Consider the following 21651-nt stretch of genomic DNA (forward strand, 5'->3'; position numbering starts at 1 on the left):
TTTTGACATTATTGCTAGTCCTAAGCAGCCAATGCCAAGAAGAAGTAAACCCATGGCTTGAATAAAAGCGGCTATCTTATGTGACCCAAATAGGCATTGATAGAGTAGTATATGCCTCTGTTGTAGAATAAATCTGTTTCCTTCAACTGCTGCTATTCTGAACCAATGCCAAGGTTTTATTTGATGTCCAACACTTGCTGTGTAATGGGTCAATTTCCTGCAGCTCCCTGAGCTGCTGCAAGGGCTGCCTTACATGAGTAGCCAGAGGCTGTTCTCACATTAGTAAGATTTTATTGTCTAACTCCTTAAGAACACTTTGGTAAAACTGACACCCCTTTTGAGTGTGTAACTTTGTACTGGATAGGTCTGTGAGACTCCATTTGTGTGAGATCAGCCAAACGTTCCAGTTCTGAGAATCAGATGTTTGGTTGTAATGACCAGTGATTTCTAGAAAAGTTTGCAGCAAACAGAACTTGTGAACAGAATATTGCAGAAATATTCTGGATAATGACCCTTTGGACAGGCTCTTAAAACAGCAGTTCTTGCTACTGTCAAACAAAATATAGACCAATACCATAATATTGCCTAGTAGATGAGTTCAAACTGGGAGCGTAAGGTAAGGTCTAAATGATCTTCAGCATATCCAGGTGTATTTCACTGCATCTCTGAAAAATAACATTGAAATCCTGAGAATCTCCACACAAGGAGCTGGGTGTTTTTCAGCAAAACTTTTACTACAGAGCTGTTGAAAATTCAGTTAATTTCACTTTAGGAAAAAGAATAAAGTAAGCAGAACCATAAGTTGTTTATGTTTCCCTTTACTGAAAACTCATGAGAGCTGATGGGGTCTCTTCAACAGTAGTCTGTTACAGAGGTTCTGTTTTTTCAGCATCCTGGGCTGCATCAAGAGCAGTGTGGCCAGCAGGTTGTGGGAGCTGATTCTCCCCTCTGCTCCACTCTCATGAGACCCCACCTGCAGTGCTGTGTCTAGCGTTGGGGCCCCCAACAAAAGAAGGGCATGGACCTGCTCGAGTGGGTCCAGAGGAGGCCATGAAGATGATCAGGGGGCTGGAGCACCTCCCCTATGAGGACAGGCTGAGAGAGTTGGGGTTGTTCAGCCTGGAGAAGAGAAGGTTCTGGGGAGACCTTATAGCAGCCTCCCAGTACTTAAAGGGGACCTACAGGAGAGATGAGGAGGGACTCTTTATCAGAGAGTGTAGGGATAGGACAAGGGATAACAGTTTTAAACTGAAAGAGGGCAGATTTAGGTTAGATAGTAGAAAGAAATTCTTTACTGTGAGGGTGGTGAGACACTGGCACAGGTTGCCCAGAGAAGTTGTGGCTGCCCCCTCCCTGGAAGTGTTCAAGGTCAGGTTGGACCGGCCTTTGAGCAACCTGATCTAGTGGAAGGTGTCCCTGCCTATGGCAGGGGGGTTGAAGCTAGATGATCTTTAAGGTCCCTTTCAACCCAAACCATTCTGTGATTCAGAAGGACAGTGCAGTCAGTCTTGTATCTAAGCAGTGGGGTGTCATAAGTCTCATCCTCAGATTTGGTTAGTGCCTCAGGCCCTGCAAAAACTCCTTTTGTAGTGCTGAGTAATAGGGTGTGTAAACAAAACAGTAGTAGCTCAGATGAGGAGAAAACAAATATTTCTTCACTGTTGCCAGGGAATGGTTTAGCATACTATATTCCACCTGATTCAAGAATTGCAGCACATCAAACACCATATTGATACACTGCACTTGTTGACATTACCTATGACTGTGGTTGCAAACTACACTGTGATCTTCCTCAGGTTAGTTCCAGAAGCGGTAAAATTGGGAAAATATAGAAGCTGACCTTGGTTATCCAAGATATGTGAAACTAGTGAAATAATGCAAGCAGACTTGCTTTTCTTTTCAGGTGGAGACATGTACTAGTGATCCGTTCACTTTCTATAGAGTAGATACAGGTCTGAGTGCAAGTAATTTCTAATGTTATGAATTTTTAGAGGTAAGCCAGTCTTTAACTTTGTTTTGGGTCATGTTAACAGTACGTTTCTGCTTACTGTTAAAGGAGTGGCAAGCACTGCATTACGCATAGCATTTTGCTAAAACAAGTTAGACTTGTTCTAGTGTTAAAATATTTTTTCCTCTCTGATGTGCCTTTAATTTGCTAACTCCTTTCTGTGGACATGGGCAATATGACATCTTCTGTAGCTGAGTTTATCTAGCTTATACATAAACAGATGCTGTCTGGTCTTTCAGGGTACTTTGAAAAGAGGAAGATAAACCAATGGCTGGGAAGAGTCTGTGATTGCATACAAATAGGTTTTTGACATTGTGGATGATGGCACAATTCAGGCACAGTTTTAGTTAGTCCAGGATTTGACTTTGTGAAAGAGCTGGGAGTTGACTACAGCCACTAATAGACAATCTTATGTGATGTTTACCCTAGACCCTCTGTTTAACCAGCTAGGCTCTTTCTGCTAAGAACTTGCCTGTAGGTGTCTGTCATCATAGCAGGACTAGTAAATGTAGCCCAGTAGTACTTGCATAACTGCAATTTGTGAAACTTGGTTGATATAAAATGAGATTATTTTATCAATCACTCTAAAAAGGGCTATGTTAAAAATATGAACTATTAAATTTTTGTATTGACTTCTAATTGTAGCCTATGTAAATGCTTACCTGCTGAAAAATGGCGATTTTAATCCTCCAGGTAGTATTGTCTTGACTGCCTCTAACTAGATCAGGAGGAAACCTTTTTTGTAAGATGGAACTTTAAACTGGATTAAAGGACTCAATTTTTATCTGGTACAGAGTATTTTACTTATGAGAACACTTGTTTAGGGTGTTGTCGACCACCCTTAAAATCATTTAGGTTTTGAAACCACAGTTTGAAGTGTGATTAAGTTTCTAATTGAGATCCTAATCTACTTTTTGTAATCTTTAGTACTGTATCTAGAGAGCTCTGAGGCTGGACTGATTTAGAAAACTTGATGGAATTAGTTATGCTGAATACTACAATAATAGAGTAAAACATTTCTAAGAAAAATTCTGTGTCTAGTAAGGAACGTCAGAGGGCATTTTGTTCTAATTTGTTCTGTGCTATCATAGGTAGCTGAGGAATAAGATTTTTGCCTGATAGGTTTAGTGGTGCAGGGAGCAGTCTGACTCTTTAATGTCCTGGGAAACCTTGCAGATATCCACTGGTGGTGAAAAGAACTGAAGTTCTCTGAAGCAGAATTTGCCAAGGCTCATAACAAAACTTAATGGATGAGTTGTGTTTATTCCTTCAGGAATTTCCTGTTCATTTATAACAAGTGTGTCTAACCTTTCTAATTGGCTTTCTTAGGGTGGTGAGCATGCGCGAAGGTCCTCTCTTCTTAACAGTGATGAACTGTTGATTTACTACTATGATGATGTGAGAACAGCTTATGATATTTTCCAAAGGGGTGTGCAAGTATCAAGTAAGTCTAAAATTAAAAATTTTTTCAACAATATGTTAAGAACTAAAGGTCTGGGCTTTTCTGAAATGTAGTTGGGGATAGGGGATGTCTACCTAGCAATATGATAAACGTATTGGAGTGAGCTTTCTTGAAGGCAGATTTAACTGTGACCTCTTGTGAAGCAGAGTTGTGTGAATAAAGTCCAGTGCTGTGTTCCTTAGCCTAAATCGACTTGTTGCCTCTGTGTCCTTTCCCAGCTTCCTTCCCTGCTCCCCAACCCCCCCCCCCCCCCCCAAAAAAAAAAAAAGGTTTGTCTTCTGAAAGTGTCTGCAAAGAATCTAGAGGCTTAACACAGACTGTAGTTAGTGTGGTGTCAGGGATTAAATTTGGGTAACTTTTGATTATCTTTTTTAGATAATGGTCCATGTCTAGGTGTTAGGAAACCAAACCAGCCGTATGAGTGGATCTCCTATAAAGAGGTAAGTAGTCTCTCTAACTTAGTGCTAGACCTGCTTTTTGTTTGCTGAGACCATTGATACAACATCCAGTAATGTGATGTAACAAATATTAATTATTTATAATGTTTTAAAGGAGTAGCAGAATATTGCAGAAAAGTCTTAGTTCCTATTAGAGTATCTTAAAGGAACAGCCTCAGATATGTGCAAGGGGGAGAAGAGTATCTCCTGCACTTGGTTTATTAATTTATTTTTTTTCAGAAGTTTTTGGGTTATCTTGGCAGCTTTTAGCATCTCATGGCAGAATTGTTCAGAACTTGGACGCTGCCTCTGAAGGGCTGCAGCTTTGAAGCAGCATTCAGGGACTGAGACTGCTACTACTTGAGGTGCTTGCTTCGGAGAGGCTCATTTTACACTGGGAAAAGTCCCATCTACAGATGTTACTTGTGCTTCTTGACAACTTGTCTCCATAGTGCTGAGTGATGGTTGTATAAGGCGTTAACAGAAACACTTCTAACTAGTAGCATGCTTCTTCATGATTGCTAAAAATATCTTTATGCAAATCTTAACAGCTGTGCACTTTTAGGTCATTCCTGATTTAATCAGTTGTCTTCAAATTTGCATAAACCTTGCCTATTGCATACTGCTAAGGTCATTAAACGCCTTTTGTATGTAGCAGACCTCACTTTTTCCAAGGTGATTCTGCTGTGCGCTTGTTAGGTGCAACCTCTCTTTAATAAAGCTTTGATGTTTGAGTTGTGACTAACATGGATTCAGGTCATGTGCTATATGGAAAGAATTTGGAAAATGGCCTTCTGAAGCTTCATATATAGAACTGGCTGGGTTTTGCCTCCTTATTCTCCTGCTTTTTGATGGGAGAAATGCTATTCCCATAGGCACCAAATGAAGCAGAAGGGGTACATGTGTAGTGCTTGTGATTGAGCAGGAATATAATGCTGAATCATTCCAGGTTCACTTCTGGGGTTTAATACAGATAAAACAGCTTTTTCTGTGTATGTGAGCTTAACATTTAAACTTAACGCTTTCAAGTCCAACTGGATTAAGTGTCTCCCACTACATACTGAGTGCAAGTGTAGTATCTACAATCAGTACAGTGTAATGAAGCTGCAATATTGGGGTTATCAAGGTCACAGAGGACATCCAGAATAGCCTAGAAAACTTCTGTCTACTTCATACTAGTTATTGGCCTTCTTTTTCTAAGACTTAAGGTAAAATAATGTTGAGGGGTGTACACTGATGTGCTTGCTCTCAATTATTTGTCTTCTCTCTTTTGTCCCTCCAGGTTTCAGACAGAGCTGAGTGTGTGGGCTCTGCATTACTCCACCGAGGCTTCAAGCCATCTCATGTTCAATATATAGGAATCTTTTCACAAAACAGACCTGAGGTAATTTAATTGACAGTGTGTGTATTGGTGATCTAGCTGTTACTGAAGTGGCCCACAGTGAGCTTCCCTACTTGGAGTCCATTTGATGTTGGGAAAAGGCTAAAGATTGATATTGTAGACCCCCAAACCATAGCCATGGCATCCTTAGCCAAGAACCAAAACTGACAACTGACACAACAGTTAGTGTCTTGCATTGTTGGTGTGGTTTTTTTTTTTGCTCCCAGAGCTGAATGCAGAAGGCTGGAGAGCAGGAAGAGAATCAGGGAATCCAGAAGAACTTATTCTCTTCTCTTTCCAGTTTATAGAGGAGGCTTGTTTGATGGGAAGCTAATGTGGTACTTAGTGAACGGTATCACCATTTGCTTTGCATTACCTTGTACTCCAATGTCACTTTTTAAGAGAAAGTGGTTGGAAGTCAGGAGGGGGTGTTAAAACCCTTCAAAACACAAAAACGCATAGTAATTAAATATTGGGACAAATAAGAGATAGCTAAAGGTGGTAGTTCTATCTCTGCCAGAGGCCCTGGGCACAAAGATTCTGGGAGGGAGACCTGCTGATGAAGACAGAAATTGAAAATCAATTGCAGTTTAATAAAGGGGCAGAAAGACTAAGGGAAGTGACATAATTAAAGAAGATCACCTGACAAAGCAAAATGATGTTATGAAGCTGAGACAACTATGGGGATACTTAAACTGATTAGTGTTTATCCATTTTAACCCAGAAGTCATTCTAGATTGCTGTTTCTAAAAATGCTATGAAATATTAAGTCAATATTTATTCTCTAGACTTGTTCATTAAATCTACTTAATAGGACTGAAGTTCTCAAACCTATGTTTATGTGCTTAGTAGCTTGAGCTGGTGCTTGCTGCATTAAGCTAGTTCAATCCAAACCTGTATTAAGATAGAAGACTGGTTCCTAAGTTTTTGTCAAAAATATGCTGTCCCTCTTGATTAAACACTCCCAGCTGGATGCCATTATCTAGAGCCATCTACAGTGTTGACAGGGTTAGAAATTGCATCCGTGTCTTGGGTCATGCTGGATAACAGCTTGCTGTTGGATCTCTTCTGATTTCAGTTTGTCACTGTCTTCCCTGCTGTCATTAAAATGCAAGCTGTGTGACGAGTGACCTTGAACCACTTCTTCCTTTCCCAAACTACACCACAAAAAAACCTTACTTCTAGCCTTGTATAGATGAAGAAAAACACTTTTCCCAGACTCTTAAATCTGCAGTAGTTTGCTGCTTGGATTTTCCTGCTGGAATTTCAGTTCTAACAGCTCGTTCTATTTCTGCAACAAAAAAGGCTGGGATATCACAACTAGGAAGCTGTTAAATGACATGATGTTACAGACTCTTCAGTTCAGTCTCCTGTGCTTATAACATTATGAATGGGAAGTAAAAAAGGGAGCCAGATGTTAGTGTTGTGTCAATTTGAACTGTTTCTCTCTAGACCTTTGAGTGCGAAGTCTTTGACTGCTGGGTCAGTGCATTTTTCTAAAGGAGAGCACGGTAGTGTGGTCTGTTCTTGTATCAGAGACAAGATGTGCTTGAGTTGCATTGCTTCAGCAGGCTTTGAGTTGGGTCAGGAATGAGCTGGAAAGACTTGTTTAAGACAGCAATTTTAAATCTGGGATTTTCCCTGCTGAAAACTAGTGGATGGGTGTTGTGACATCCCCAACATAATTGCTAATCCAGACAGGAAATTATGTGAAGTTTTTTGTGTGAAATGATTCACATTTGTCAGTTCAGGGAAAAAACTGCTGGGGAAACCCCCTAATGGGGAAAACCCTAACGTGTTACTTAAATATCCACAAAAAAATCCTAAACTTGGATTTATAAATAAAAATATTACTTTCTCTAAGTAACTGGAAAACAGATGATTTCTTCTGCAAGCAAGGAAGTAATGTTTTGGATTGAGAAAACAGGACAGTGATACACAGTGTCCCTTAAGAGAAGATCAAAGCCATGTCAGAAAATATATTGAAACCTTCAGACTGTTGTCTGTATTCAGTACTAGCTGTTTGCTTGGGCTTTGAGAGAGAACTGAAGTGTCAAGGTTTGATATTTGCATTTAAATACTTTTAACTTTAGAAGCTAAAATCAAAGAAAAATGTCTTGGTAGTCTAGAAAATAAAGATGCTGGCTGTTGTATTGAGAAGGATGGTGTGAAGAACTGTTGGAAGCTGCAACAGGAAGCTTTTATTGCTCTGTGCAGCTTCTGAAGTCTACTGTAGTAGACCCTCACCCTATTAACTACTAAACTTCAGTCTGCTGAACAGCAATACAGTTGCCCCCTTGTTACATGTACAGGTGGATGCTATCTAGGAAAAAATATTCAGTGGACCCTTTCATGGCTGGTATAGGTGTGCCTGCTTAGACTTATCAGTATGTCTAATGTCTGCATGAAAGTCTAGCTACCTGTTAGTTGGCCTTGTACCAGTTTTATAAGAAAACTTTTTGGACAAGAAGAGTACAATTTATCTATTGCATAAATGCTTTCAGAAAAATTCCCTGCATTTAAGGCTGTCTCAATCGTACAGAACTTACTAAAGTAAACTTGCCCCTAATAAACGGTTCATAAAACTGAGATTTAGCAACTTTGTGAACATAGACTCTATATTAGATATTATATGGAATAACCAGCTGAATGATGTTTAAATTTGTCATCGTATGGGGATGAGGTAACTGGCTAGCGTCCTGCAAAAACACTGGAAAGTGTGACAGTTTGGGTGTGGGGACGGGAAATAAGCACCCTTGTTAATGCAATCCTTATTGAATTGTAAGTTCTGATAACTTTTAAAGATGCATGTTGTTTGGTTCATGTAACTGGAACTGGGTAAAGGTATTGTCTAAGAATTTTTGTCACTCTTTGATGGGGAAAAACTGAAATGTTCTGGTTCCACTGGCCTTTTCATGTTGGAGGCTCCCATTTCAGGAATAGCATGCTACCCTGTGTTTTGGTGTAGCTAGCTGTTTACAAACTATACCTAATAGCTACTATCTGGAAAAAGAATTACATGACTATCTTACCTTGATCATACTTTGGGTGAAACCAAGCTTGCTGTGAGGCATTGTCAGTTTGCATCACACACAATAAGGCTGCAATATCCATTATGTTTGAGTACTGCAATTGTTAGCAGGCAAATCCTTCTTATTGCAGCTTGCAGGGATGTAATTGCATTTTTATAGAAGTCTTCAGATTAGATTCCTTTAAAGAATGGTTAGTCTTTAGAAATTCTGAGAAACTTTCTGGGGCTGGTTTTCCAAAGGAGTTCTAGTTAACGACATATATTTCATGTCTGGCCATCAAATGAGATGCAGATAATGTAGAAGTAAGAACACTGTATATATAAATTTGATGTGTCAAGACATGAGCAAGTCTTTCTCCAATTCTTATACCATGGTAATACAGAATATTGAAGGCTTTGGCTACCTCAGTAACCTAAAACAGAAAAAAATACTGTGCTCTTACTCAAAGTATCTTTCTGTTAATAGGTAAACTAAGGAGACAGTTAATGTTTTACTGTTTTTCAAAAGTACTTAAAATTACTCTTAGATGCAGAGTGGAACTTTACTGGATTGGATTCTTTCCCATAGGTCCTTATTGTTTGTTTTTTCTTTCTTCCATCCACAAATTAAACTTAGGTCTTCGAAGTAAACAAATGATGCAAACTGCTGCTTATTTTTTATAACGACTTGTCCAAATGAGCTCTGTCCTATTAGCTTCCTTCTTAGAATCCAAATATGAGTCTTGCTCGGAGGTCTGTTACAACTTGCCTAGTGACTTGCATCTCTTCTTTTTGTGCAGTGGGTTATCATTGAACAGGGATGCTATGCATTCTCCATGGTGGTGGTGCCACTCTACGATACACTGGGAACTGAAGCAATTACCTACATTGTGAACAAAGGTAGGACACTTTCAGTAGTTCAGCAACTGTATGTATGATGGCAGAGCTGAGCGAGGACAGAACTGTAGTCTTCTTCAGAAGCCTTCCATTACCATGTTCTGAAGTATCTATGGATCTAGTCTAAACTCTGCTTGTCATATTGATAATGTTGTTCTCCTTCATCAGCTGACTTGTCACTGGTTTTCTGTGACAAACCTGACAAGGCTAAACTTCTGCTAACCAATGTGGAAAAAGGGGAGACTCCAATACTCAACACCATTGTTATCATGGAGTCTTTTGGCATGGATCTTGTGGAACGTGGCAAAAAGTGTGGGGTGGAAGTCTTCAGCATGAGAGAACTAGAGGTAAGCATGCTTAACCTACTTTACTGCTTTCATCCCGTTTACTTGTGGAAGAAGACAGTGTCTGAACAGATTTTTAGGACTGAACAAAATGTGGTAGGTTAGTTTCAAAATACTTAACTATCTCTTGATTGAAGCTTACACAAAAAAAAAATAAAAAAAAAGGAAAACAACTTGCTAATAGTATATCACAATGGTCAAAACTTAAGTGTATATGCCAAGATGACAGAACAAAAGCTTGTTAATATAGTCCAGACTGAACATCAGATCTGAGTGTTAAGGCTTGCCCCTGTGAAACAGATAATTATATACTGTGACTAATACTTCAGAAATACTTACTTCAAAAAGAACCTGTGTAGGTTTTAGTCTTGCCAAAAATGACATCTTCCCCTGTACACTGAATCTACAAAATGTTTTCTGGGGGAGGAGAAAAATGGCAGTAAACTGTTCCAGGATAAGCTTATGGTAGTGCAGGGGAATGAAGACTTCCAGCTTTTGGAAGTAGAAACCAATTTGTTTAGCCACCTAATGTTCAAGTCTTGGTTTTGCTTGTAGTTATTTTGTCTGCATAGATATTATGCAAGTTTATTTCATAACTTCACTCATTATTTGGAGAACAACTCTGTCCCAGGATCAAATTGCATAAAGTACATCTTTACTGTGAGATCATGAAACCGGGTTTAGCTTGGTTCCAGCTGGAGTTCTGGTAAAGGCTTGGCTCAGTAGGACTTGAATATCTCCGAATAAGTGTTCTTGTCTTGTGCAGGTGTCAGTAACTGGTGTGAAATACTTCATTTTGCTGAACTTGTTTTCGCAGCAGTCTTTACTGCTATGTTAACAGGGCCACCTTCTGGTAAAGATGCAAAAATGCCAGCATGTCTTTTTAAAAGATGATTAACCATATTGTAGCTATAATCTCAGCAAGACTGTCAATTTGGGGCTAAAAACATTACGTAGAGTAAGTGACTTATATAGCTCATTAGCAGAAGGGTTGGGTTAAACATAGAAAAAGATTGCCCAGCTGCAAGCTGGTACACTAAAATCAGCTTCTTTCCTTGAGTTGAACTCCAGTTTTTGGCAGAGGAAGATGCTTTCCACTAGATCTTCTAGCCACAGAAAAACAAAACCGGGGGTGAATGTTAACTTTAAGTTAGAAGTTTAGATGCTTAATTAGTGACTTCCAGTAGTACTTTGTAGCTCTTACTTAACAACACTTGATGTTTGGATTAATGCAGTAATAGATGCTCCAAGAGCCTTTTCTCTAAATCTCAGAAGTTAGGCAAACAAATATTTCTAATAGTGTTTCAGTGAGCAGGAATAAGTTTTGTCACACTTTTTTTTTTTTTAAAGGGTTAGAGGCTTTTAGTGTCTCCTGAAAGGCAACTATGAACTGTTTAGGAGTTTAGATTAGAATTGAATTAATATTTCTAGCTTTAAGTACTTTTTTCTGGATTTCTGGCTTGAGTTTATTCCTCATCTGTGTCTTATAGGTTATGTAATCAGTTCCTCTCTATCTCCCAGATGCTGTAAACTTGGTTTCTGATACCTAATATTTGTGCGTATGTTGTGACTACTTAGAGCTGAGTAGCTGCGAATAAATGGCAGTTCAATAGGAAGACATGTTGGAGTTCTATTCTAGGAGATCAAAAGAAGTGTGTGGAGATCTTAGCTGTATATTCAGTAAATTTTACTCAAAACAGGCTGTAGGGAAGTATTGAGCTTCCAGTGCTACTTGAAATGCAGATGCTATTTTGAGCAGACAGCTGTGCTGTCATAGTGGCAAATTTTTCTGTTTCAAAAGGTCAAATTTACAGGTATGGGAATGTTACCAGACATTCCTTTTTTCTTAAACCTATTTGGGTAATCTGAGGTGCATCATACTAAAGAGAGTCTAGGGCTAGTAAAGGAATGCATGGTGCTATGTGTACTTGGAATGTAAAGACAATGGTTGATGTGTCTGCCCTCAAAGGGTGCTTCCAAATCTATACTTAACAAAAGGTCCATTTTAATTTGCATAAGTCCTTAAGCTAGTATTATTTCTAGTCTTAAATAGGCATGAGAGTAATAGGTCTTGATATGAATCGTTAAAGTTCATAGATACTGATTATTGGCTTTCAAGTCTTTTCTCTTAATCGTTATGTCCTTGATGATAAAAGGATCTTCTTGGTATCCAGTCTCTTCTGCCTAAAGAACTATGATGTCATTAATGGTCAGGCCTGTATAATCATGAGGAGGGAGAGGGAAGAAGAGGTTCTGGAGGAGAGAATCTTGTGCTTTCTACTCTTCACTATAAAAGATGAACAAACCACCAATGACCCTTCATGGGGAAGCTCAGTCTTCCTTCCCACCAGCAGTGATGTTGGTGCGAGGTGCTTACTGAGATGAATCTTGTTTCATCTATTCAACAGTTGTCAGTGGCACGTGTCTTCTGCATGAGGAGTAGGATTGATTACCTGATGGCCATGGCTTGTCATAACACTGTTTAACCTTGAGCTTTTCTAGTGAGTGACTTCTGGTTTGCTAGCTGGGAAAAAAACCTATGAGTTTGTTACTAATTTTGTACCTGTAGGACATGGTAGTTATTCTATATATCTTTAAGAAGTCCTTTGAAGCCTTTGCTACTCTACAATAGTTAAAATACCTTAACAGACAGTCTAAATAATGGAATATTATGGTGTTTGTAATGTTTGTCTGGTAGACTTAAAAAGTTACATGCTCATGTCTAAACTGTCACTCCCCCTTCTCTCCTTTCTGTAGGAGCTGGGAAGATCACACAGGCAAAAACCTATGGTAAGTATGAAACTAGTTCAAGTGACAATCTGAAGCTGGATAGCATTCTCTAGATGAAACTAGGAGATCTCCCTATTTCCCTTAGCTCAAAAGTCACATTAGTATTTCAGTGTCTTGTGCAGTAAAATCTCTTTCCTTGTTATCTTAACCATACTAATATTTTCTTAACTCTCATAGCCTCCAAAGCCAGAAGATCTAGCAGTCATCTGTTTCACCAGTGGAACGACAGGTACACCTCACTTTATTATTCAGAATTTATTATCCTGTATGTGCAAAAGTAATTCAGAAGCCCTCCTACTTTTTTCAAGCCTCTCCCCTGCTGCTGCATCTTTTTGGCAAGTAGTAGCTGGGGAAGTTATATGGTAAGGCTCCCTTTGATTTTTCCCATTAATCAATACAGACTTGCAGTACTGGGAGGGTGGAGGTGTTACATTTGTGGGCTTTGAAATAAGTACTGAACCTGTATTTCCACTATAATAAGGGCTCTGCTTCAGACTTTCAATTATTCCATAGTCTTTTTTTTGTCCTGTATTAGCAAAATTTGCTGCTTAACTCTAAGCGACTGTACTGTAAGACCAAAACAGAAAGACTGTCTAGATGTCACACTTGACATTTGCGAGTTAATGTCCAACACTGGCAGGGAGCAAAAGGGAAGAGTACAATGACAAAGTATGCTTAAAGCAGATATGAGAACAGAAATTAGTCTGGTTTTGATAGCTGCATATTCACAGAAGTGTTGAATTTTGAATGAGAAGCTTATCGAAGAAACATGACATTTTCTTAAGGATTTGCTCTCCTTATGAAATTTGAGGACTTTGCACAAACTTACTACTTAACTGTTACCAGCTATTCTTGAAAGTGTTAGCTAATTCTCTACCTTTGTTTAATTGATGTGCAAAGAAAGGTATTAATATCAAAGAAGGGACTGATTGATTGAAATGCTATTAGATTAGTTTTACCACTGCTTGGTAACTTAAAGGATCTAAAAATTTCACTGTTGCATCCTGATGTGCTTCTTCCTTAGGAGATCCCAAAGGAGCTATGATCACTCATCAAAACATAGTCAGCAATGCTTCAGCTTTTGTGAAAACTACAGAGGTAAACTGCAAAGGTTAACATTGTGGATTTCCATGAAGGGAAGAATCTCAGGAGTAAAACCAACACTGAAATCTCTTTAACTTTGGTCTTGTCTTTTAGTAAGATCCAAGTGAAAATGTAACTTGACAGCACTCTGCCCATGCTAGGTCAGAAGTCAGTGTTTACTGGTTTCTTCTCTCAGGGTCAGGAACCTGACAAACTTACAATTTGGTCTGATCCAAGCAAAATGTTACAAAGATCCTGATGTAGATCTAAATTACATTCTGTCACAGGCTTATAATGTTTGTTATTAGCAAGGAAGCAGCATGACTCTATTTTTGTGGTACAGTGTTAATTTTAGTTTACAGTAGATTACTAAAGTTCATCTGCAGGCTAGCTAAGACAGTTCTAACATAGACAGATGTAATCAAAAATACAGTTTTATTTATTTTGCCAAGTATTCTGTATATAGAATTGTTTTTTAAATTAAGCAACTGGTCTCACAATTAGATCATGTAAGGTACTTTTGATACAAACTTTATGGTAAATTGGATAAGCAAACTTTCTGATCTAAGATGAAAGTGTGTATTTTTTTTTTAAAAAAAACCCTAAGGCATACTACTTTAACTGTTTTTATTCCTCGTCCCTCCCAGTGTATATAATGGACCTTTCTGTGGTTTCTATCAGACTTTGTTTCTATTCATAATTGTATGAATGATAAGTTGTAATAATCTGCTCACTGTACTCATTTCTTCAGTGTGTGTTTACTCATACTAGAAGTCATTGCTGTAATCTTTTTAATGAAAGACGATGCAGCTTCATTGCAAACAAAACTGAAGCAAGGACTGTGCTAGAGTTTAGATACTAGATTTCATTGTTGTGTTTAACTTGGGCAAAATAGAGAATCAATGAGAATAAATTTAAATTTTACTAACACTTTCAGAAAACATTTATGCCTTCCTCTGATGACGTTCTGATATCTTTCCTGCCCTTGGCTCATATGTTTGAGAGAATCGTTGAGGTAAGCATCTGTTTGTTGTAGTGAACTATAGGGAAGCTTGCTTTTCTTAAAGAATGTATGTCTCTTGAATCCCAGTGATACATGCCATTCCTTTTTTGACTCTTGCACATGTGTATGAAAGCTTGAGGTAAAGTTCAGGAAAACAGTATCCCATAAACAATATCCATTGAGTCCTAGACAGTTGGTTTTCATGCTGAAACGTAAACATTAACCTTAGAGCTAGGGTTAATAAACTGGTGTACTAGAACATGAGACAATCCTTTAGCACACACACACTGCCTAGAAATTCCCTGTAGTATGATCAGTGCATTATGAATTCATACCATTCTTTAGTCTGCAAACTTTACAAATTTATAATGTGGCATCCTGCTTGCTTACACAAAACTAATTTTAAGTTGGCTAGACTTACCATTGCTTCCAAGAAACTTCAGTAAAAGGAAGGGATTTTGTTTCAGTGGAGTTCTCTTCCAGGAAATGAAAATGGCTTTTAGTGCCATATAATGACAAACTTTGAAGTTCTCCTGGATAGCTTGTTTTGCCATATACCAAAACCTGGGGCTTCATTTTTGAGGATGAAGGGGCTCAGGTTGTCTTAATACTGTTAGTCTTAAGGACCCCTGAGCCCATAGTTAGGTGGTATGCATTACTGAAAGGGTGCAATTTTCTCAAACTTCTTATATAGAGGCATGGGTATTTCATTATTGTACTTAGTAAAGTTGAATTAACACCTCTCCCTTAGTTGAGATTGCAAACTTCTGTTGAAGGTAGTCATGTCGCAATTTATGTAGGGAAATAACAGGCTCTGTGCAAGTGTGAAAAGGCACATGGACTCAGGATTTCAGTTGGGAATCCTGAGCTTTCTATCAAAAGTGTGTACATATACACATATAAAAATGCATATATGCATGTGGGTGTATATATGTATGTTATGAAGACTGGGAATAGAGCCTAACTGAGGTGTACAGGTGCCCTTAGGCTTTCAGCACTCTTTCTCCTGGTAACCTGGATACCAGTTATACTTCAGTGTCTGTTTTACTGATGCCTGTCTTGCACCAGAAGGTACAAGCTCTGTAGATAACAGCTCTGCTCTTGATCATGCAGTAGAAACAGGATGGGAACTTGTGTTCTAAAGGATAAAATGAGAAGAAAGTGTTGGGATCTCAGTATTCTTCTGCTGTTTGAGGTTTTTACAAAGTAGGTGATTACTTGCTCAATCTCCCTATGTTCTATACAAGAACACTTTTGGTAGAAAGGAGAAAAGATTTACTGTTTGGGGTAGGTATGAACACAAGCTATGCGAGAAGCTATCTTTAGAGACCTACCCTTGTTGTAAAGTTGATGCTTGCTGATTTTTGGCTTCCGAAGTTAGAGGGTCAGTGAACTTGACAGGACAAACGTGTTCCCACCTAGCAAAGGCAGTTACTGCTCAGTCCATCTGGACTGATGCATTTGCTGCTTTTTAGCAGATGGTGACAAAGCACAGGTGAAGGGGAAAAGTGACACTTCAGCATGTCTCGTGCAGAAAAGATAAGAATGGATGGCAGGGAATGAAGGAAGAGGTGTTACGGAGGAAGCAGGAGTAAAAAACCAAGTAGGTATAGATAAAACCAAGAAGAGTAGAGATGTTAAAAAGAATAAATTAAACCTAAACAAATAGGTGTGGGGGGTGGAGCTTCTAGACTCTTAGTAGAGAATGTAGAACACAACAGGATTAAGTCTGCCTTCCTTGGTGTAGGTCTGAAGTGATGCGGAAGTAAGCAGTGGTTCTGCTAGAATCCTCTAAAGAGTGGTTTGATCACCTAACAATAAATCCTCTGCTCACATTGGTCCTGTGAAACAGGAAGGAAAACCAGAGTGCAAGAGAATGGAAATCAAGGCAGAAATCCCTGCTGGACCAGCAAATAGCGTGTACTGACTTTAAATGCAGAATTTCTTAGCATATAGCAGGGAACAAACAAAGGTCTAGACTTTTTAAATAAGCTTGTTAAATACTTAAAATAGAGAAGTTCTGCTTTTCAGTCTTGCTACCTCTGAGTCACTGGCACTGCCTTATTTGTCCAACTGCTCCTTTTGGATAGGGGGTTTTGTGCTATATCTTATTCTGTCAAAGTCCTTGGCCTGTATACACCAGACATGTCTTGCTACTTGGTCTTTCTAGTCCCATCCTATAATCTGAGAATGCTGCAGAAAACTAGTCCAGAAGCTTGAGAGGATTTCAGGTGGATCCTGCACAGTCCACTCTGCATAGGATTGTTATACTTGTACAGCTAGAATACATTATACATCCCATGTTTTCAGAGTGTTTAATTTTTTCTAACAGTGTGTTGTTCTGTGCCATGGAGCTCGGATAGGATTCTTTCAAGGGGATATCAGACTACTTATGGACGACCTAAAAACACTGCAGCCAACTATATTTCCTGTAGTACCAAGACTGCTGAACAGAATGTTTGACAAGGTAAGTCCACAGGCACAAGTCTAGACCTGTGCAGGGTTTTAAGAGACTTCATGAAGTTTGTGTTGCCAGGGTAGGAGTAATTGTTGTGCTCTGGTATGTTAAATTGCCATGCTAACAAATCTGTGTATCTCTTTTAGAAAGAGTTGAAAGTGTGGGGAATAGTACTGGTTGTATTAAAACACTTTCAGGCAGGAAATACAAGTGTTGAAAAGTCTGACTAGGGGGACTTGGTTCTCTCTAGCTTGATTAATGACTTAGTGTTTTGCTCTGACCAAGTTATTTAAGTCCGGTCTACAACACGAACATGAGGCTTAGCATTTGCATGCCACGCTTTTAGCATCTGACTCATGGAGTGGAACTTGCAAACCAGGGTCAGGTATTTGCCTGTGCTTGCAGGGATGTGTACGCAGGGAGAACCATAAACCAGCCAGTCGGGACTGCTGGGGAGAAGGTGTGTCTGCAGCCCCAGTCCCTCCTGTGCTTGCTGCTTGCCTGCTCAGGGACACCTGAGATGGGAATTCAGAAGTAGATTCTTTCTTGGACTTCAGATTTTAAATCATCCTCTTGCATATGGATGACTGACTCTTCTTAGGATGCAGTCAGAGGAGTTGAAGGCTATAGTAAGTCCTGTGACTGCTAAAAAACCGGCAGAGCTGTCTATGCTGTCTTAGCCAGGACAGTGCTCTAATCATGAGACTAGAGGAACAGCAAGTAATACAAGGTTCTGTTTGGCCCCAGGAACAAATAGTGCAACTCGGATCCATTTGGAGGGGAGGAAATCCTGAGACCAGCCTGTAGTGCTTAAAACATAGCCCCTTGTTCTGCTCACACATTCGGTACTGCAATTTGAGAAGCAGAGCCAAAGCCGGGGACTCTTCTCCTTTCATGATGTCCACTTGCTTGTTAACTGTGGTGCCCTGAGGCTTTCACGCTTCTATGGCACTGTTTCAACCTCACCCAGCCTTGCAGTAACCTAGCATGTGAAGTTAACAAGAGGGAAATTGGGGTGACAGAGGGAAGCCATAATGCTGAATAGCTGCTGGGTCTTTCCAAGCGAACATACTAATCTGTGGTCTGCTGTTGAGCCTGCTCTGTGGCTTCCTGAGAATAACTAGAAGGAGCGTTTGAAAAATTACCTAAAAAGCAAGTTTATATATGGAAGACAGATCTCCATTTAGTGTTTCTGAAGGGACCTGCATCTCCTCAGAAAGCCCTGTGTTACTTTACATATTATGATGGTGTGGTGTGCTTCTCAGAATATGCTGAGGATTATATACTCAATTTGAATTTTGATCATAGTGGAATAGAAAATTAAAACATCCATTTTCATTCATTAATTTTAATGAAAAACTATACATTGAAACAGCATTGCACAGTATGATGGGAAGAAAGAATTAGTTAAGTGCTAATTTTGGTGGACATCTCTTGAACTGAGGTAGAAGCCAAAATCAAAATCTGCAAGTTTTTCTTACTAGAATTAAGATGCCTACCAAGAGGTTGTTTAATTTACTTGGTTTTCACTGTTAAGAATCTCTATGCATGCTTCTGTAAGAAAAAGGGAATGGTAGTCTGTGAGGCTTCTAACCAGAGATCATCTGTCTTAATAGATTTTTGGACAGGCAGATACTTCATTAAAGAGATGGATGCTGGATTTTGCTTCCAAGAGGAAAGAAGCAGAACTCAGAAGTGGTATAGTTAGAAATAACAGTTTCTGGGATAAAGTCATCTTCCGCAAAATACAGGTATGCTGAGTCTAAATTTGCAATTGCTGAATTTCATATGAATGGTTATAATCTGGTATGGCTTTCATCACTGATTAAAGACTACCTTGCTACTCAGAATAAGAATCAAAGCTGTCTCTTTATTTCTAACTCCATTTTTTCAACTCCCTTTGTTCTAGTAGTATCAGCTAACTGTATTAAGGAAGTTACTCTAAAACAGCCTGGGGATTCTCTTACTACTTTGAAAGCAAACGCTGTCCTTCTGAAGGAGGAATACTAAATGTGACACAGTGCCACCTGTAGCCCCCACTGTCTCCTCACTGTTGGTCACCAGCAAGTTATGCCTGCTATTATATCTGGCACTCACTTGCTATGGCCTTGACTTTGGTTGTACAACGTGCTGCTGTGGCTGCTTTTTATAGCATTCAGGATGTATGAGAAGCTGATACAAGGCAGTTAAAAATAAATATTGCTGTAAGGCCGTGACTTAAGCTCTTCTGACTTTTGGCAGAGTCTGCATTGCAGCAACACCACAGCATAGTCTTTGTAGATACTGTATGTTTGAGATACTGTTTCTTCCAACCACTAATGAGATTAAAAACACTGCGAGAAAGACAGCTTGCAATGGGAGACTAAACGTTAATCTTTAACATTTGTGGGTGGCACTGTGGGTGAATAGTGGCTGAGGATAGGATGGAAAAAGACTCTGGAAATCTCTCTAAAATGCTTTTGGTGTCCACAGTATCTTGTGTCTGTTGTAGGCAAGTTTGGGAGGAAAAGTAAGGCTGATGGTTACAGGAGCAGCACCTGTATCTGCAAGTGTACTGACCTTCCTGAGAACAGCTCTTGGCTGTCAGGTGAGTTTCCTGGCCTTAGTTGTAAAACATAAGATTCTAATACCCAGTTCCATCTTTGATGTTGGAGCATTTCTAGAAGTCTGTGATTATATGGATAACTCTTTCTGGCATTCTTCTTGGAGACCACACAAGTGGGTACTCCTTTCTAGATTTTATCTCTCAGTCCATTGAGATTTCTGTATTCATCCCAAAGTCTTTATTATAACTGAAGTAAGCAGCTGGTTACTGTCTTAAGGGAAAATTTTGCGGAGGGGGCTGCTGTAAGCAATAATGAATGTTCTTAGATTAAGTTTCTGGGGTTCGCCTCGCTTACAGAAGTATTCATAACTACTGTAGAGAATTTAATCAATGTGATGATATTGTAGTGGTGTTGTGTTGAAGATTAGACTGTGGAGAATCAGACTGCACACGTTGCACTTATTTTCAGAGCCTCTTCAAAGTATATGCTTTTTGAGGTAAAATATGAATAACAACATCACAGGATGGAACAAATGGGTTGAAATAAATTTCAAGGGTATAAAACATGAAAACACTCTAAAGTGTGAGGCTTCTGTGACTTCATGAAGTTCTTCAGTAGTGTGCTGGTGTAGCAATGCGTTCTGCACAGAAAAGGGACACCTGTCTTGTATGTAGTAATCACAGAGCTGTGTTGGGCTATAGGGATTCTGTTCCTGGCTGCCTTGGACAAACCTGTCCTTAAATGATGTGAATGAAGTCACTGCTAATGCCACTGTTCTTAGTTTTTTTCTCTTACTCCCTCTGCTTTTTGTTTTGGTCTATACAGGTGTCACATAGCATGTGAAATTGAGTGAAACTTTGAGTAAATGTTGGAACTGTAGGTGGAATATTGGCACTTAAAATTGTGTATTGTGATACTGTTTTTAGAAGATGCTGGGAATTTTGCTAAACTCAAATTTAAACAACTAGAAAAATAATTAAATATTACTTTCATTTTAATGAAGAAACTGTATGTTGAAAAGTAAGAATCTTCTGGTTTCACATCCTAGTTCTATGAAGGTTATGGACAGACTGAATGCACAGCTGGATGCTCACTGTCACTACCTGGTGACTGGACAGCAGGTATGGTGTTTTAACAGTCTGCCTGTTTGTTAAATTTCAGGATGCTACAGAGTCTGATCACATGTAGTCTTCACTAACACCTATCATGAAGTATAAGATTCTGTCTGTCTTCAAGTGAAGTAAAGTTTTGAAGGGATCCCTTTAAGTTTCTGCCGCTAAATTGCTAGGAATGTTCAGTAATCCAAACTTAATAGGCTTTGTCCTTGTAAGTTGAAGTGGATTTAGGAGAGGGGAGGTCATAGTATCAACCATTGTAATATTTACAGAATATGAGTCTGCTGTATATAAACACAGTGTTGGAAATTTAAATGGAATTTTTCAGTGTTGGAACAGTCTGCATTTTCCTTGGCTGTTATATTTCTGTCTCCCTAACTGAAATAATACTGATAGTTGAAACTGTAGTGGGACTTCTGCTACTTAAATGCATTCGTTGAGAGCATCCTAATTACAAGAAAAAGCAAGCCTGAGTACATGGTATAGATTGTAACATTCTAGGGATATCTGAGAATGTTTCAGTCCCAGCAAATTTAAGCTATTACTGTACTGGTATTGGTGTAGTACATTAGCAGAAATGAGTTTTCCATCTTTTTTTACTTTAGCATGTAACCAGCTTGTTGTTTTAAGAACCTAACTTTTTAAAAAGAGTTCAGGCTGTTGAAGTGTTACTGTATTTAATAGGTCATGTTGGAGCACCCATGCCATGCAGTATCATCAAGCTGGTTGATGTACAAGAAATGAATTACTTGGCTGCCAAAGGAGAGGGTGAGGTAAGTAATTTCAAAAGGTCCATGTGAGCCTCTTATGAAATCTTGGAAAATGTTTTTTGTTCCTGAAATAGCTAACTGTTTGAGTTTAGTAACATGGCCTGTAACCTAAAAATCAGACACCTGTCTTGCCTGCGTGCAATGTCAGATAACTGTTCACAGAAGCAAAACAGAAAATAGTGTATTGAGGGGAGAAAAAGCGGATTACTGTGGGATAACAGATTACTGTGTGTTTATGGTTGTATGACCAACATGCCATCTTCCAGCTGTGGGATAGCTGAGAAGCTAGCTATCTTGTACTGCATTTATTCTTCAGTAAAATGCTAGTAGAGGGCTTCCCCCAACCC

General features: G+C 39.1%; 1 protein-coding gene across 1 annotated transcript in view; it reads left to right on the forward strand.

Moving 5' to 3' along the window:
• The window catches only part of ACSL1 (acyl-CoA synthetase long chain family member 1), a 40891-nt gene that overhangs the window by 13142 nt on the left and 6098 nt on the right, over window positions 1-21651 (forward strand). The window contains exons 3-16 of the mRNA XM_074866390.1: window positions 3338-3452; window positions 3846-3910; window positions 5190-5291; window positions 9099-9198; window positions 9364-9542; window positions 12297-12329; window positions 12507-12558; window positions 13354-13427; window positions 14350-14427; window positions 16748-16882; window positions 18490-18624; window positions 19365-19460; window positions 20468-20540; window positions 21219-21307. Of these exons, the coding sequence (XP_074722491.1) occupies window positions 3338-3452; window positions 3846-3910; window positions 5190-5291; window positions 9099-9198; window positions 9364-9542; window positions 12297-12329; window positions 12507-12558; window positions 13354-13427; window positions 14350-14427; window positions 16748-16882; window positions 18490-18624; window positions 19365-19460; window positions 20468-20540; window positions 21219-21307 (1326 nt within the window). The remainder of the gene's footprint in view (window positions 1-3337; window positions 3453-3845; window positions 3911-5189; window positions 5292-9098; window positions 9199-9363; window positions 9543-12296; window positions 12330-12506; window positions 12559-13353; window positions 13428-14349; window positions 14428-16747; window positions 16883-18489; window positions 18625-19364; window positions 19461-20467; window positions 20541-21218; window positions 21308-21651) is intronic.

Source organism: Strix uralensis, chromosome 4, assembly GCF_047716275.1.
Source record: "Strix uralensis isolate ZFMK-TIS-50842 chromosome 4, bStrUra1, whole genome shotgun sequence".
Classification (NCBI taxonomy): Eukaryota; Metazoa; Chordata; class Aves; order Strigiformes; family Strigidae; genus Strix; species Strix uralensis.